General features: G+C 41.0%; 2 protein-coding genes and 1 long non-coding RNA gene across 6 annotated transcripts; 2 read left to right on the top strand and 1 right to left on the bottom strand.

The window, feature by feature from the left end:
- The first annotated feature begins 2042 nt into the window (after positions 1-2042).
- LOC128031828 (zona pellucida sperm-binding protein 3-like) lies at positions 2043-10157 on the top strand. Of its 4 annotated transcripts, XM_052620310.1 has the most exons (9): positions 2080-2242; positions 7569-7988; positions 8220-8338; positions 8411-8514; positions 8586-8763; positions 9531-9648; positions 9728-9810; positions 9868-9956; positions 10028-10157. In XM_052620310.1, exons 1-9 carry the CDS (start codon positions 2132-2134, stop codon positions 10105-10107), a joined length of 1302 nt encoding a protein of 433 aa, XP_052476270.1. In that variant the 5' UTR covers positions 2080-2131; the 3' UTR covers positions 10108-10157. The 4 variants fall into 4 exon arrangements, with proteins under 4 accessions (XP_052476269.1, XP_052476267.1, XP_052476270.1 ...); XM_052620309.1 differs by lacking the exons at positions 7569-7988; positions 8220-8338; positions 8411-8514; ... (3 more) ...; positions 9868-9956; positions 10028-10157 and adding exons at positions 2891-3009; positions 3082-3185; positions 3257-3434; ... (2 more) ...; positions 4540-4628; positions 4700-4829 and having other exon boundaries at positions 2043-2668; XM_052620307.1 differs by lacking the exon at positions 7569-7988 and having other exon boundaries at positions 2075-2668.
- Positions 2275-13653, bottom strand: LOC127933133 (uncharacterized). The gene is made up of 2 exons (XR_008147441.1): positions 13514-13653; positions 2275-2468 (listed from the first exon to the last, which is right to left on the bottom strand). It is a non-coding gene; the product is annotated as an uncharacterized LOC127933133 (long non-coding RNA).
- Positions 13168-15852, top strand: LOC127933126 (zona pellucida sperm-binding protein 3-like). The gene is made up of 8 exons (XM_052529870.1): positions 13168-13713; positions 13948-14066; positions 14160-14263; positions 14336-14513; positions 15215-15332; positions 15412-15494; positions 15555-15643; positions 15716-15852. Exons 1-8 carry the CDS (start codon positions 13183-13185, stop codon positions 15793-15795), a joined length of 1302 nt encoding a protein of 433 aa, XP_052385830.1. The 5' UTR covers positions 13168-13182; the 3' UTR covers positions 15796-15852.
- The last annotated feature ends 196 nt before the right edge of the window (positions 15853-16048 follow it).

The raw sequence follows: 16048 nt of genomic DNA on the forward strand, positions 1-16048 counted from the left end.
TAGATTTTATAACAAATTTTAGCTGAGTATAATAAGTAATTATATATATATATGAGTATAATAAGTAATTATATATATATATATATATATATATATATATATATATATATATATATATATATATATATATATATATATATATATATATATATATATATATATTTATTTAATTTAAATTTATATTGAAGGACACCAGAAAATCAGAAGTGATGTGACATGAATAAATGCCGTGCATAAAACAGTGTATGCTTCCTTTTACCCTAATTCAGATCATTTATATAAAAGGCGTATAGCTAATGGCCCAGATTTAAATGCTGAAACTGTCGTAGTAAAAAAAGCTAAACTCCTGGTGGAAAATCATAAATGGAGATTGCACTGAAATCCACAAAATTGTACTGGTCAGGCTGAACTCAAGCCACAGAGATCAATGTCACACACGTCGTTTGTGCCAGCATGCTGAAATAAAGACCGCCTGTCCAACATCCTCTATCCCTTACCCACAATACTAACAGTGGGAAAAATCTTCATTGAGCTGGTGTAGGGAATAATGCAGAAAACTATGTATTTACACTAGTTTACAATGATGCTAATGGAACTTTAACAGACAGTAAAGACTAACAAAGCAAAAAATACAGAATGGGTAATATGTTTATTTTGTTTATAAAAACATGATTTAAATTAATTATGATTACATTAAAAAATATGTCTTGCTACATTAAAAGGAAGCATTTTGCTCACTATTGTTTTTATATTCATATGTTAAGGGCCTTTTTCCATCTGTACAGCCGTCATTATATTTATTTGATTTTTAATCTTTTTCTTTCCCTTTCATAGGTTTCCTGTTATTTACTTGTTAAAGCATAGTGCTCGCGACAGCAAATTCATGGGTTTGAATCCTAAGGGAAGAAAACTGGTACAATATATAATGCACTGTTAGTCACATTGGTTAAATGTATAAATTTTGTATGTCTATGAATCATGATGGACACAAATAATGCTAATTAATATACTACATTTTTCTTCATGCTTGTGAAAAAATCTGAAAATGTATGTAAGCCTAAAAGACCAGGCTTGAACATCAAGGTATGATTACGATGAACAAGCCTTTACATTTGCAATCATGCATTTGGATCATTTTATCCAAAGGGACTTACGTTGTATTGAACGTGAAATCTAGCTCTGTAGCTACTTCTGGGGCAGTTTTCTGACTGTCTATTGTCCCTGACCAATAATTAATTAAAAAAAGGTGGACATTTTATTAAGTCATGCATTCCCTGGGAATCAAACCCATAGCCTTGCTAGTGTTATATGAAGCTACTGTATATGGGCCATGTGTTGCAATTTTTTTTATTTAAACGCCAGATGCGTGAGAGTGGGCAACCCTGTGTCATTATTTGAGCTATTGGAAGGTTTTTTTTAAACAAAATAAGTCGTTGCCAGTTTTGCATCAAACAACAAATGTTAAAGATTCTACATTTACATGCAGTTGACAAATGCTTTTATATAAATTGAATTAAATGAGTACATTTTATCAGTTCTTGCATTACCTTGGAATCGAACCCATGACATTGTCACTGTTTAATGAAGGCTGTTCTAATGCCACTCTATCCACTGCAGGTGGTCCATTGTTGAACAAGAAATGAAATGCTAAATTTTACCAAATTTTTTCCAATAATATACTAAAAACTATAAAAATTTATTACTTATGAATAATCGCTATTATTTATGTGATCTTATGTGTTTTTTAAATGACATTAACTGTTTTCCAGCCTGAAGCTCTAGAACAGTGATCCTCAAATCTGGCTCGCGAGATCCATTTTCCTGCAGAGTTTTGCTCCAACTCTAATCAAAGAAACCTCTGATTTTCTAAGAATCCTGAAGACAATATCTAGCAGACTCAGGTGTGTTTGATTAGGGTTAGAGCTAAACTCTGCAGGAAAGTGGATCTCACGAGTCAGATTTGAGGATCACTGCTCTAGAATGTTCTCATTTGCTAATGCATAAACTCTACAAGCCCAGAGGAGAATCAAAGGTAATCAATTAAGCTGAAAGGTGAGGAGCCACCTTAATATAAAGCTGTACTTAATGACAAAGCTTAGCACTAGTGGACACTGTGTCAAAGTTTGTCAGGATGGGCTTTTTGCAAGGTGTATTAGTGGTGGCTGTGATTGTGGTATTTGACCTGAAGAATGCTTGGGGAAGTTTGAGACGCAGTCAAAGTCCAAGCAGCATGAAGCCACAATCAACTTCAGCTTCCAGAGATCCTGCTCTTCCTTCTCAAGGGTTCTTGAATCCTTTCCAAAAGGCTTCTCAGTTCCAGAGTCTTGGCTACGGAGGATTTGCGCAAGAGCCTCTTGGTCTTCAGGAGAAGCAGCTGTTGCAGGGTCCAGTCAAGCCTTTGTCCTGGAAGTTTCCCGTCGTTCCAGAGGTGCAACGTGAGTTGGCGGTGAACTTCCAGTTGAGGAAACCTGTGACTCCCAGTAGTGTGGCTGTTCAATGCAGTGAGGACCGGGTTCATGTGGCGGTAAAGAAGGATATGTTCAGCAATGGTCAGCTGATCCAGCCATCTGGTTTGTCTATGGGAGGCTGTCCTGTTGTTGGTGAGGACTCTGCCTCTGGGGTGCTCATCCTCGAATATGCACTGCAGGACTGCAATAGTGTGCTGATGGTAAGAACTTATGTCTTCCTGGATTAACCAATAAAGGTTCTTCATCTGTCAATCGTTACCTTAATGTTAAACCAATCTTTCGGTTTCTGAAATCTGATAGCAAAGCTGCTTTGGGGGACAGAAAGTAGCTCTATGGCATGGCTGCTTATCCCCCCCCCCTTTTTTTAAACCTTAAGTGTATTTGAAAAGAACCTACTTGGTAACAACTTCCATCTCTTACAGATGACTGCGGATGAGCTAGTCTATACCTTTGCTGTTACCTACACTCCTTTGGCATTTGTTGGCACGCCGATTACCCGTACTGAGGGAGCAGTTGTTGGCATTCAATGCCACTATCAAAGGTAAGTGACCCTTCTGTTTCTTGTGGTGTTGTAACTGGAAGCCTGTTTAATTGGTATCTCCTTGAACTACAGGCTCCATAATGTGAGCAGTGATGCTTTGAATCCAACTTGGGTTCCTTATGCTTCAACGGAGGTTGGCCAGGACGTTTTGGTGTTCTCCATGAACCTCATGCTGGGTTTGTGTAGTTTCTTTAGATCTTAAGCCTTGTGAATGATGCCGTGCCTAAACCGTTCTTTCCTCTTGCAGATGACTGGGCCTATCAGAGGCCTTCAAATGTTTACTACTTGGGTGACATTATTAATATTGAAGCATCTGTGAAGGTGTACAACCACGTCCCCCTGCGTGTGTTTGTGGACCGCTGTGTGGCCACCCAAGTACCTGATGTGACTTCTGTTCCGAGATATTCCTTCATTGAGAACCATGGGTAAAGTCCTGTCACTTGATTCTCTAGAGCTGATTACATTTGTTCAGGGAGCACTTGGTACCTGAGAATTGGGTTGTCAAGTGACTACAGGTTTTGCTCCTCTTGGTGGTTATTGTCATGGCTGAGAATGACCGTCTCCTTGTTCATACTATCATCCTAAATGGCATGTGAGATTTTTGTCTGAAGTGTAGCTTGTTAGAAAAAAGCATATGCCAAAAGTCCCAGGCCACTTCATCTTAGGTTTTTGAAGTGTGGATCTGTACACCTTAATGGCTAATGTTACCCAAAATCTTCTGTGCTCTGGCAGGAATTGGTTCAATCTATGAACCTATTACGGTGTTAAAACCACAAACATGGTGACATGGGCAACTAGTTCTAAACCTCTGTTTGGGCATCAAGTTTAAATGCATGCAAAAATTAGCCATTCATCACATGAAGACCGTGACTGGCAGCTCAGTGTGGTATATTTCTCTCCAGTAAGGAAGTTAAGTTTTGTGGAGGATATTCACTATGGTGACCGCCCAGTTTACAGTGACCGGCTGTATGTGACTGTGACCGCAGTCTGTTAAAGAGTCAATTGTGTGACGTGAGCATTTGTCCCAAAGCTTCGCAAGTAGCCATAATGGGATGCAGCATGGATCATGGCACTTGGTGCATAAAGTTTGTTCTTGAGCTGCTCTTTTCCCACTCTTTCCCTGGGAATTCGGGTAAGGTCTGGTGACTTGATGATATAGACGCACTGAATTGTCACCCACTCTTTATCAGGTGCCTTGTGGATGCTAAGGCTACGGCTTCCAGCTCCCACTTCTTGCCTCGAACCCAGGAAGACAAGATCCGGTTCCAGCTGGAGGCTTTCATGTTCCAGGGAGGATCCAGTCCTTCTGTACGTACTATATTGACTGAATCTGCGTTCTCCTCCCATCTGCTCTGGTTTTGTGAACCCTTACTGGTGTCTCTTGCAGATCTACATAACGTGTACCGTGAAGGCCACTCTTGCTTCTGCACCCAGTGACGCTCTCCACAAATCCTGTTCCTTTTCCAACGGGTATGTTCATGCTGCTTAAGAACACGATGAAGCTGCGGTGTCTGATTGTTCTTGTTGCAGGTGGCTCGCTGCTGATGGGAACCACCAGGTTTGTGCTTGCTGTGACTCAACATGTGGTCCTGATGGTGGAAGTGATGCTCCTATTGGGGGTAGGTAGCTGCTTTGAAGATCTTTTGACACTTCATGTGCTCTACTTAACTTGGGTATTTGCTCTTTCTAGGTGTTCATTGGGAAGGCAAGGCCTCACTCGGTCCTGTAATGGTTCAAGGGCGACAGAAGACTTTGGCTGGTCTTCAGTAAACTGGGCTGGGGGGGACCCATAGCTGTCTTGCAATAAACGGAAAAACCTATTGTTTCTGGTTTTCTTGTTACTTAACCAGTTTGGCTTTGAATGCGCTGGGAAAGTTGTAGTCCTACTGTTCTTTCTAGAACGAAGCGCTCCCTTTCTCCGTAGGGGAGTGTTAACTTTGGATTTAATGCCAGACCTACTGTGAACTTGGTTAAAGCTCAGTTTAACTAAGTGGAATCCACTGCCCATGATGCTATAACTTTTTCTGCCAATCCAGTCTCTGCCTCAAATTTTCTACCTCAGCACTCCCTTCCCTGAAGCACTGCAGCTCATTTGTACACATGGTGTACTTATTGCTTTGTGTCAGTTTTATTTCTCCCTGCATCAAGTAGAGTTTCTTTAGTTTCCCCATATTCCTTGATTATCTTCTAGACCAGGGTGGGGACCTGCTGGTACAAACTCTTAGATCAATGGTTTGTTAAAAGTGCACTTCCGGTTTTTGATCGTCTCTCTTCTGGAATTTCACCTTCAGTTAGGAGCAGTCTCCCAAGGGTGTTGGTTTCCTTTTGACATTAAGGACAAACCCAAGTAACTGCAACCCCTGCACCCAATAAGTTACCCATTTCTGGTAGACCTTTTGACTAGTTTCAGGTCACTTAGTCTTCATTTTAAAGCTTGTTTCATTTCATAAGTCTGAATAAATGTCAGTACATTTATTTGTCCCAAACTGTAAATGTTCATAATGATTTTATGCTAGGCTGGATGGTTGTGTATCTTTCTGCACAACCTTTTTCCATTTGTATTCTTTACATAGGGAGCTGCTAATAGCCATAGCTTGTGCTTTCAGTTTGCTCGGTTTTGTCAAACACCACTTAAAACCCATTGATGCAACTTTAATTCCTTTAGTGAACTTCTATAACGGTTTTGGACCATCTTGAATTGGGTGCAATACCTGTGAGTCGCTCTAAATGCAGTATTGCTATTCTCTGGTGTGTGACTACTTGTCCATTAAAAAAAATTAAATGCATGTCCTTGAATGTGTGCAGTTTTTAACATTGCCCATTTACTTCAATTTCTTCAGTAATGTCATTGGTATGATGTTTCAGATGTGAAATTACATAATTTAAATTGATAAATGAATTCTAGGGACAGTTTAGCAGTCGTTGGATATTAGTTGGGATGTGTCCCCCCTTAATTCTACCCCCCTGTTTCTGATGCATTAATTCAGAAAAGTGGAATGTATCTCTCTTGTGCTGTACTGTTGTAAGGTGTTTTTTTTTTGGTGCAGTAGATTGCTATAAATCATTGGCCACAATACTCCAATTGAAACAATATCTGCTAATGAAGGGATGGTTAAGCCAAAAACTAAAATTGCGCCATAATTTAGTCACTCGATCCTAGGTGCATATGACAACTTTCATCTGAATACAATTGGTTTTAAAAATGTCCTGGCTATTCCCAGCTTTATAATTGCAGTTGATGGGTGATATTCAATTGAAGTCCAGATTGAAATTAAATCTACATAAGAAAAACATCTCTTTGGCCAAGCATTCAAATAATGCATTACATAATTATGATCTGCAGCTATATCTGATCAAATGCACATTATTATTCTGTAACTTGGGTTTAACTAATTAGTTTTACTTGGCTGAAACAGCAGCTACACTGATGTGCAGCTACCCAACCTGTAAAGTTGCTTTGCAAATAAACTTGAATTGAATTAAACTTCAAATTCCAAAAAACTGTCCATAAGCGCTCCACAAAGTTCTGGGGCTTCATAAAGGGGTTTTGAAGCGAATCAATGTGTATTTGAAAGAAAAATATCCATGTTTAAAACTTTATAAAATATAATCTCTAGCTTCTGCTAACCAGAACGTGTGTTCATGAGAGATTGGCTGTGGCAATGGACTGACCTGCTTCAGTTAATTTAAACGATTGCTACTGAAGCAGCCAATCAGAACACACTTTACTCCCCTCATGCATGAGAAGACTGTCGCCATTTAGTATGCAAAGTGCTGGAGAGATCTCTTGTAAGATAAAGATTATGGTTCATAAAGTTTTAAATATGGATGTTTCTGTTCCAAATACACATCGATTTAGTTCAGGAGACATTTATTAACCCCCTGGAGCCATGTTTTACTATTAATATTAATTTCAGTTTAGGATGACTGACTAATTTTAACGCTTCAAGAACTGATTTCCATTTAAAACTCAAAATCAACAACTTGTACTTTTTGATCAAATAAAATCCACAATTAATCCACACGACTCTAGTCCATCAGTTAATGTCGTGATGCAAAAACCTGCATGTTTGCAATAAATTAATCAATCATTTTAATTTAAGAGTCTATAATCTACAATATTGCTTCCTCCAGTAAAATAAAAGCTCCAACCCTAATCAAAGAAACCTCTGATTTTCTAACAATCCTGATGACAATATCTAGCAGACTCAGGTGTGTTTGATTAGGGTTAGAGCTAAACTCTGCAGGAAAGTTGATCTCACAAGACAGATTTGAGGATCACTGCTCTAGAATGTTCTCATTTGCTAATGAATAAACTCTACAAGCCCAGAGGAGAATCAAAGGTAATCAGTTAAGCTGAAAGGTGAGGAGCCACCTTAATATAAAGCTGTACTTAATGACAAAGCTTAGCACTAGTTGACACTGTATCAAAGTTTGTCAGGATGGGCTTTTTGCAAGGTGTATTAGTGGTGGCTGTGATTGTGGTATTTGATCTGAAAAATGCTTGGGGAAGTTTGAGACGCAGTCAAAGTCCAAGCAGCATGAAGCCACAATCAACTTCAGCTTCCAGAGATCCTGCTCTTCCTTCTCAAGGGTTCTTGAATCCTTTCCAAAAGGCTTCTCAGTTCCAGAGTCTTGGCTACGGAGGATTTGCGCAAGAGCCTCTTGGTCTTCAGGAGAAGCAGCTGTTGCAGGGTCCAGTCAAGCCTTTGTCCTGGAAGTTTCCCGTCGTTCCAGAGGTGCAACGTGAGTTGGCGGTGAACTTCCAGTTGAGGAAACCTGTGACTCCCAGTAGTGTGGCTGTTCAATGCAGTGAGGACCGGGTTCATGTGGAGGTGAAGAAGGATATGTTCGGCAATGGTCAGCTGATCCAGCCATCTGGTTTGTCTATGGGAGGCTGCCCTGTTGTTGGTGAGGACTCTGCCTCTGGGGTGCTCATCCTTGAATATGCACTACAGGACTGCAATAGTGTGCTGATGGTAAGAACCGTGACCGTATGTCTTCCTGGATTAACCAATAAAGGTTCTTCATTAGTGTCAATCGTTACCTTAATGTTAAACCAATCTTTCGGTTTCTGAAATCTGATAGCAAAGCTGCTTTGGGGGACAGAAAGTAGCTCTATGGCATGGCTGCTTATCCCCCCCCCCCCTTTTTAAACCTTAAGTGTATTTGAAAAGAACCTACTTGGTAACAACTTCCGTCTCTTACAGATGACTGCGGATGAGCTAGTCTACACCTTTGCTGTTACCTACACTCCTGTGGCATTTGTTGGCACGCCGATTACCCGTACTGAGGGAGCAGTTGTTGGCCTTCAATGCCACTATCAAAGGTAAGTGACCCTTCTGTTTCTTGTGGTGTTGTAACTGGAAGCCTGTTCAATTGGTATCTCCTTGAACTACAGGCTCCATAATGTGAGCAGTGATGCTTTGAATCCAACTTGGGTTCCTTATGCTTCAACGGAGGTTGGCCAGGACGTTTTGGTGTTCTCCATGAACCTCATGCTGGGTTTGTGTAGTTTCTTTAGCTCTTAAGCCTTGTGAATGATGCTGTGCCTAAACCGTTCTTTCCTCTTGCAGATGACTGGTCCTATCAGAGGCCTTCAAATGTTTACTACTTGGGGGACATTATTAATATTGAAGCATCTGTGAAGGTGTACAACCACGTCCCCCTGCGTGTGTTTGTGGACCGCTGTGTGGCCACCCAAGTACCTGATGTGACTTCTGTTCCGAGATATTCCTTCATTGAGAACCATGGGTAAAGTCCTGTCACTAGATTCTCTAGAGCTGATTACATTTGTTCAGGGAGCACTTGGTACCTGAGAATTGGGTTGTGTCAAGTGACTACAGGTTTTGCTCCTCTTGGTGGTTATTGTCATGGCTGAGAATGACCGTCTTCTTGTTCATACTATCATCCTAAATGGCATGTGAGATTTTTGTCTGAAGTGTAGCTTGTTAGAAAAAAGCATATGCCAAAAGTCCCAGGCCACTTCATCTTAGGTTTTTGAAGTGTGGACCTGTACACATTAATGGCTAATGTTACCCACAATCTTCTGTGCTCTGGCAGGAATTGGTTCAATCTACGAACCTATTACGGTGTTAAAACCACAAACATGGTGACATGGGCAACTAGTTCTAAACCTCTGTTTGGGCATCAAGTTTAAATGCATGCAAAAATTAGCCATTCATCACATGAAGACCGTGACTGGCAGCTCAGTGTGGTATCTTTCTCTCCAGTAAGGAAGTTAAGTTTTGTGGAGGATATTCACTATGGTGACCGCCCAGTTTACAGTGACCGGCTGTATGTGACTGTGACCGCAGTCTGTTAAAGAGTCAATTGTGTGACGTGAGCATTTGTCCCAAAGCTTAGCAAGTAGCCATAATGGGATGCAGCATGGATCATGGCACTTGGTGCATAAAGTTTGTTCTTGAGCTGCTCTTTTCCCACTCTTTCCCTGGGAATTAGGGTAAGGTCTGGTGACTTGATGATATAGACGCACTGAATTGTCACCCACTCTTTATCAGGTGCCTTGTGGATGCCAAGGCTACGGCTTCCAGCTCCCACTTCTTGCCTCGGACCCAGGAAGACAAGATCCGGTTCCAGCTGGAGGCTTTCATGTTCCAGGGAGGATCCAGTCCTTCTGTACGTACTATATTGACTGAATCCGCGTTCTCTTCCCATCTGCTTTGGTTTTGTGAACCCTTACTGGTGTCTCTTGCAGATCTACATAACGTGTACCGTGAAGGCCACTCTTGCTTCTGCACCCAGTGACGCTCTCCACAAATCCTGTTCCTTTTCCAACGGGTATGTTCATGCTGCTTAAGAACATGAAGCTGCCGTGTCTGATTGTTCTTGTTGCAGGTGGCTTGCTGCTGATGGGAACCACCAGGTTTGTGCTTGCTGTGACTCAACATGTGGTCCTGATGGTGGAAGTGATGCTCCTATTGGGGGTAGGTAGCTGCTTTTAAGATCTTTTGACACTTTATGTGCTCTACTTAACTTGGGTATTTGCTCTTTCTAGGTGTTCATTGGGAAGGCAAGGCCTCACTCGGTCCTGTAATGGTTCAAGGGCGACAGAAGACTTTGGCTGGTCTTCAGTAAACTGGGCTGGGGGGGACCCATAGCTGTCTTGCAATAAACGGAAAAACCTATTGTTTCTGGTTTTCTTGTTACTTAACCAGTTTGGCTTTGAATGCGCTGGGAAAGTTGTAGTCCTACTGTTCTTTCTAGAACGAAGCGCTCCCTTTCTCCGTAGGGGAGTGTTAACTTTGGATTTAATGCCAGACCTACTGTGAACTTGGTTAAAGCTCAGTTTAACTAAGTGGAATCCACTGCCCATGATGCTATAACTTTTTCTGCCAATCCAGTCTCTGCCTCAAATTTTCTACTTCAGCACTCCCTTCCCTGAAGCACTGCAGCTCATTTGTACACATGGTGTACTTATTGCTTTGTCAGTAGTTTTGTCTCCTTGCATCAAGTAGAGTTTCTTTAGTTTCCCCATATTCCTTGATTATCATCTAGACCAGGGTGGGGACCTGCTGGTACATACTTTTAGATCAATGGTTTGTTAAAAGTGCCCTTCCAGTTTTTGATCGTCTCTCTTCTGGAATTTCACCTTCAGTTAGGAACGGTCTCTCAAGGGTGTTGGTTTCCTTTTGACCTTAAGGACAAACCCAAGTAACTGCAACCCCTGGACCCAATAAGTAACCCACTTCTGGTAGACCTTTTGACTAATTTCTGGTCACTTAGTTTTCATTTAAAGCTTGTTTGCCAAAGTTTCACAAGTCTGAATAAATGTCAGTACATCTATTTGTCCCAAACTGTAAACGAAAATTTTATCCTAGTCTTGATGGTTGTGTATCTTTCTGCACAACCTTTTTCCATTCGTGTTCTTTACATCAGGAGCTGCTAATAGCCATCGCTTATGCTTTCAGTTTGCTCCATTTTGTCAAACACCACTTAAAACCCATTGATGCAACTTTAATTCCTGTAGTGAACTAACCGTTTTGGACTGTCTTGAATTGGGTGCAATACCTGGGAGTTGCTCTAAATGCAGTATTGCTATTCTCTGGTGTGTGTGACTACGTATCCATTAAAAAATTAAATGTGTGTCCTCGAATGTGTGCGGTTTTTAACATGGCCCATTTACTTTAACTTCGGTAATCTCATTGGTATAACATTTCAGATGTGAAATTACATATGTTAAATTGATAAATGAATTCTAGGGACAGTTTAGCAGTCGTTGGATATTAGTTGGGATGTGTCTCCCCTTAATTCTACCCCCCTGTTTCTGATGCATTAATCCAGAAAAGTGGAATGCAACTCTCTTGTGCTGTACTGTTGTAATGTGTGTGGTTTTTTTTTTTTTGGGGGGGGGGGGGGGGGGGGTGCAGTAGATCGCTATAAATCATTGGCCACAATACTCAAATTGAAACTGCTAATGAAGGGATGGTTAAGCCAAAAACTAAAATCGCCCCATAATTTAGTCACTCGATCCTAGGTGCATATGACAACTTTCATCTGAATACAATTGGTTTTAAAAATGTCCTGGCTATTCCCAGCTTTATTACGGCAGTTAATAGGTGATAATTGAAGTCCAGATTGAAATTAAATCTACATTAAAATCTCTTTGGCTAAGCATTCAAATAATGCATTACATAATTTTGATCTGCGGCTATATCTGATCAAATACACATTATTACTCTTTAACTTGGGTTTGACTAATTAGTTTTACTTGGTTAAAACCGCAGCTACGCTGAGAAAAGATAATGTCGCCATTTAGTATGCCAAGTGCTGGGGAGATGGGAGAACCGGGGCGAAAGTAACACGGGACGAAAGTAACAAAGCGATTTTCTGTGTCTTGCATCATTTCTTACAAATGTTAATTTCATATTATACCAAAAGAATATGTCAGAGTGAGGTTCAGAAAGACAGACAGGGGTCTGGTTTTATCCAGATGTTTCTGAGAGGGTGTTTCTGGACATAGAGGAACATCTCTCTCTGGGCAGCTCCTACATCACATTTATATTTAGGTTTTAGCCATATCTTAGCCTTTACACCTCCACCTGTGAATTTGCAGTGTTTCCAGATGTTTTAATGCACATTTTTAATTCATGCATAAAAACAACTGGATGGAAACATAAATAGGCCTACTGTTACATTATGTTTAGAGTTTTTTTTATTATGCTAATGTGATTAAATTTTTATATTGTGCATTCTGTAGAATTGTTTTATTATTTTATAAAAATACATTGAAATTTACAATAAAAAAAATACAGTCAGGTTTTAAGACATCTGATGAAACTTAAACTTAAATTTAAAATGAAAATATGAAAATGTAATTTAATAATTTTTTTGAAAAGATAAAGGACAAAATATGTTTGCAGTTATTTATTAACAAGGTCACAATCAGGTATACTTAAGAAAAATAAGAGTAACAGCAAAAAATCTAGCTTGTATTGTTGTGTTACTTTTGACCCACCTGTGTGTTACTTTCGTCCCAACAGATGGATCCATTAGTGTAAGATAAAGATTATGGTTCATAAAGTTTTAAATATGGATGTTTCTGTTCCAAATACACATCGATTTACTTCAGGAGACATTTATTAACCCCCTGGATCCATGTTTCACTATTAATATTAATTTCAGTTTTGATGACTGACTAATTTTAACGCTTCAAGAACTGATTTCCATTTAAAACTCAAAATCAACAACTTGTACTTTTTGATCAAACAAAATCCACAATTAATCCACACGACTCTAGTCCATCAGTTAATGTCATGTGATGCAAAAACCTGCATGTTTGCAATAAATTAATCAATCATTTTAATTTAAGAGTCTATAATCTACAATATTGCTTCCTCCAGTAAAATAAAAGCTCCAACCCTAATCAAAGAAACCTACCTCTGATTTTCTAACAATCCTGATGACAATATTTAGCAGACTCAGGTGTGTTTGATTAGGGTTAGAGCTAAACTCTGCAGGAAAGTTGATCTCAAGAGTCAGATTTGAGGACAACTGCTCTAGAATGTTCTCATTTGCTAATGCATAAACTCTACAAGCCCAGAGGAGAATCAAAGGTAATCAATTAAGCTGAAAGGTGAGGAGCCACCTTAATTTAAAGCTACTTAATGACAAAGCTCAGCACTAGTAGACACTGTGTCAAAGTTTGTCAGGATGGGCTTTTTGCAAGGTGTATTAGTGGTGATTGTGGTATTTGACCTGAAGAATGCTAGGGGAGGTTTGAGACGCAGTCAAAGTCCAAGCAGCATGAAGCCACAATCAACTTCAGCTTCCAGAGATCCTGCTCTTCCTTCTCAAGGGTTCTTGAATCCTTACCAAAAGGCTTCTCAGTTCCAGAGACTTGGCTACGGAGGATTTGCGCAAGAGCCTCTTGGTCTTCAGGAGAAGCAGCTGTTGCAGGGTCCAGTCAAGCCTTTGTCCTGGAAGTTTCCCACCGTTCCAGAGGTGCAACGTGAGTTGGCGGTGAACTTCCAGTTGAGGAAACCTGTGACTCCCAGTAGTGTGGCTGTTCAATGCAGTGAGGACCGGGTTCATGTGGAGGTGAAGAAGGATATGTTCGGCAATGGTCAACTGATCCAGCCATCTGGTTTGTCTATGGGAGGCTGTGCTGTTGTTGGTGAGGACTCTGCCTCTGGGGTGCTCATCCTCGAATATGCACTGCAGGACTGCAATAGTGTGCTGATGGTAAGAACTGTGACCGTATGTCTTACTGGATTAACCAATAAAGGTTCTTCATCGGTGTCAATTGTTACCTAAATGTTAAACCAACCTTTCAGTTTCTGAAATCTGATAAAGCTGCTTTGGGGGACAGAAAGTAACTCTATGGCACGGCTGCTAAGACACCCCCTTTTTTTTTTTTTTTAAACCTTAAGTGTATTTGAAAAGAACCTACTTGGTAACATCTTCCTTCTCTTACAGATGACTGCGGATGAGCTAGTCTATACCTTTGCTGTTACCTACACTCCTGTGGCGTTTGCTGGCACGCCGATTACTCGTACTGAGGGAGCAGTTGTTGGCCTTCAATGCCACTATCAGAGGTAAGTGACTGACTGGAAGTCTTATTTTTAAGCCGTGTTTCTTGAGGGGCTGCAACCGGAAGACTGTTTAATTGGTATCTCCTTGAACTACAGGCTCCATAATGTAAGCAGTGATGCTTTGAGTCCAACTTGGGTTCCTTATGCTTCAACGGAGGTTGCCGAAGATGTCTTGGTGTTCTCCATGAAGCTCATGCTGGGTTTGTGTAGTTTCTTTAGATCTTAAGCCTTGTGAAATGATGCCGTGCCTAAACCGTTCTTTCCTCTTGCAGATGACTGGGCCTATCAGAGGCCTTCAAATGTTTACTACTTGGGTGACATTATTAATATTGAGGCATCTGTGAAGGTGTACAACCACGTCCCCCTGCGTGTGTTTGTGGACCGCTGTGTGGCCACCCAAGTACCTGATGTGACTTCTGTTCCGAGATATTCCTTCATTGAGAACCATGGGTAAAGTCATGTCACTTGATACTCTAAAACTGATTAAGTCTTTTGTGCTATGAGAGGAATTGGTTCAATCTACAAACTTGCTAAGGTGTTCAACCTAAAAACATGGTTGACATGGGCAACTGCTTCTAAACCTCTGTTTGGGCATAAAGTCTTAAATGCATGCAAAAATTAGCCATTCATCACATGGGGTGGTTTTGGCGCAGTGGATAAGATGCATGCCTTTGGTGTGAGAGACCCGGGTTCAAATCCACTATGAAACACCAATGGTTCCCTGAGCAAGACACTTAACCCCTAGTTGCTCCAGAGGCGTGCGACCTCTGACATGTATTGCAATTGTAAGTCGCTTTGGACAAGTGTCAGCTAAATAAGTGTAAATGAAGACACTGACTGGCATCTGAATGTAGGATCTTTCTCTCCAGTAAGGAAGTTACATTTTGTGGAAGATATTAACTATGGTGACCGCCCAGCTTACACTGACCGGCTTTATGTAATCACAGTCTGTTAAAGAGTCAATTGTGTGACGTGAGCGTTTGTCCCAAAGCTTCGCAATTAGCCATATTGTGATGCAGAATGAGTCCTGGCACTTTATGCATGAAGTTTCTGTTCTTGAGCTGCTCTTTACACACTGTCCCTGAGAAATAGGGTAAGGTCTGTTGACTTGATTCTATAGACTCATTGAATTGTCACCCACTCTTTATCAGGTGCCTTGTGGATGCCAAGGCTACGGCTTCCAGCTCCCACTTCTTGCCTCGGACCCAGGAAGACAAGATCCGGTTCCAGCTGGAGGCTTTCATGTTCCAGGGAGGATCCAGTCCTTCTGTACGTACTATATTGACTGAATCTGCGTTCTCTTCCCATCTGCTTTGGTTTTGTGAACCCTTACCGGTGTCTCTTGCAGATCTACATAACGTGTACCGTGAAGGCCACTCTTGCTTCTGCACCCAGTGACGCTCTCCACAAATCCTGCTCCTTTTCCAACGGGTATGTTCATGCTGCTTAAGAACACGATGAAGCTGCTGCGTCTGATTGTTCTTGTTGCAGGTGGCTTGCTGCTGATGGGAACCACCAGGTTTGTGCTTGCTGTGACTCAACTTGTGGTCCTGAAGGGGGACGTGATGCTCCTATTGGGGGTAGGTAGCTGCTTTAAGATTGCTTCTGACACTTCACGTGCTCTACTTAACTTTGGTATTTGCTCTTTCTAGGTGTTCATTGGGAAGGCAAGGCCTCACTCGGTCCTGTAATGGTTCAAGGGCGACAGAAGACTTTGGCTGGTCTTCAATAAATGGGGGGGGGGGGGGGGAACCCTATTGCTGACTTTCAATAAATGAGGAAAACCTTTTCTGTGTCTCCTGTCTAGTTAAACCATTTGGATTGGTGCGCTAAAGATGAGATTGATCTCATTGCTAGTTTTACTTGATCTTAGTGATGCATTTGACCGCATAGATCATAACATAATCGTAGATCGATTACAAACCTAGTTATTCAAGGGCAGGCTCTAAGATTGCTTCGATCCTACCTCTCTGATCGCTACACTT

Source organism: Carassius gibelio, chromosome A17 (assembly GCF_023724105.1).
Source record: "Carassius gibelio isolate Cgi1373 ecotype wild population from Czech Republic chromosome A17, carGib1.2-hapl.c, whole genome shotgun sequence".
In the NCBI taxonomy this organism is placed as follows: Eukaryota; Metazoa; Chordata; class Actinopteri; order Cypriniformes; family Cyprinidae; genus Carassius; species Carassius gibelio.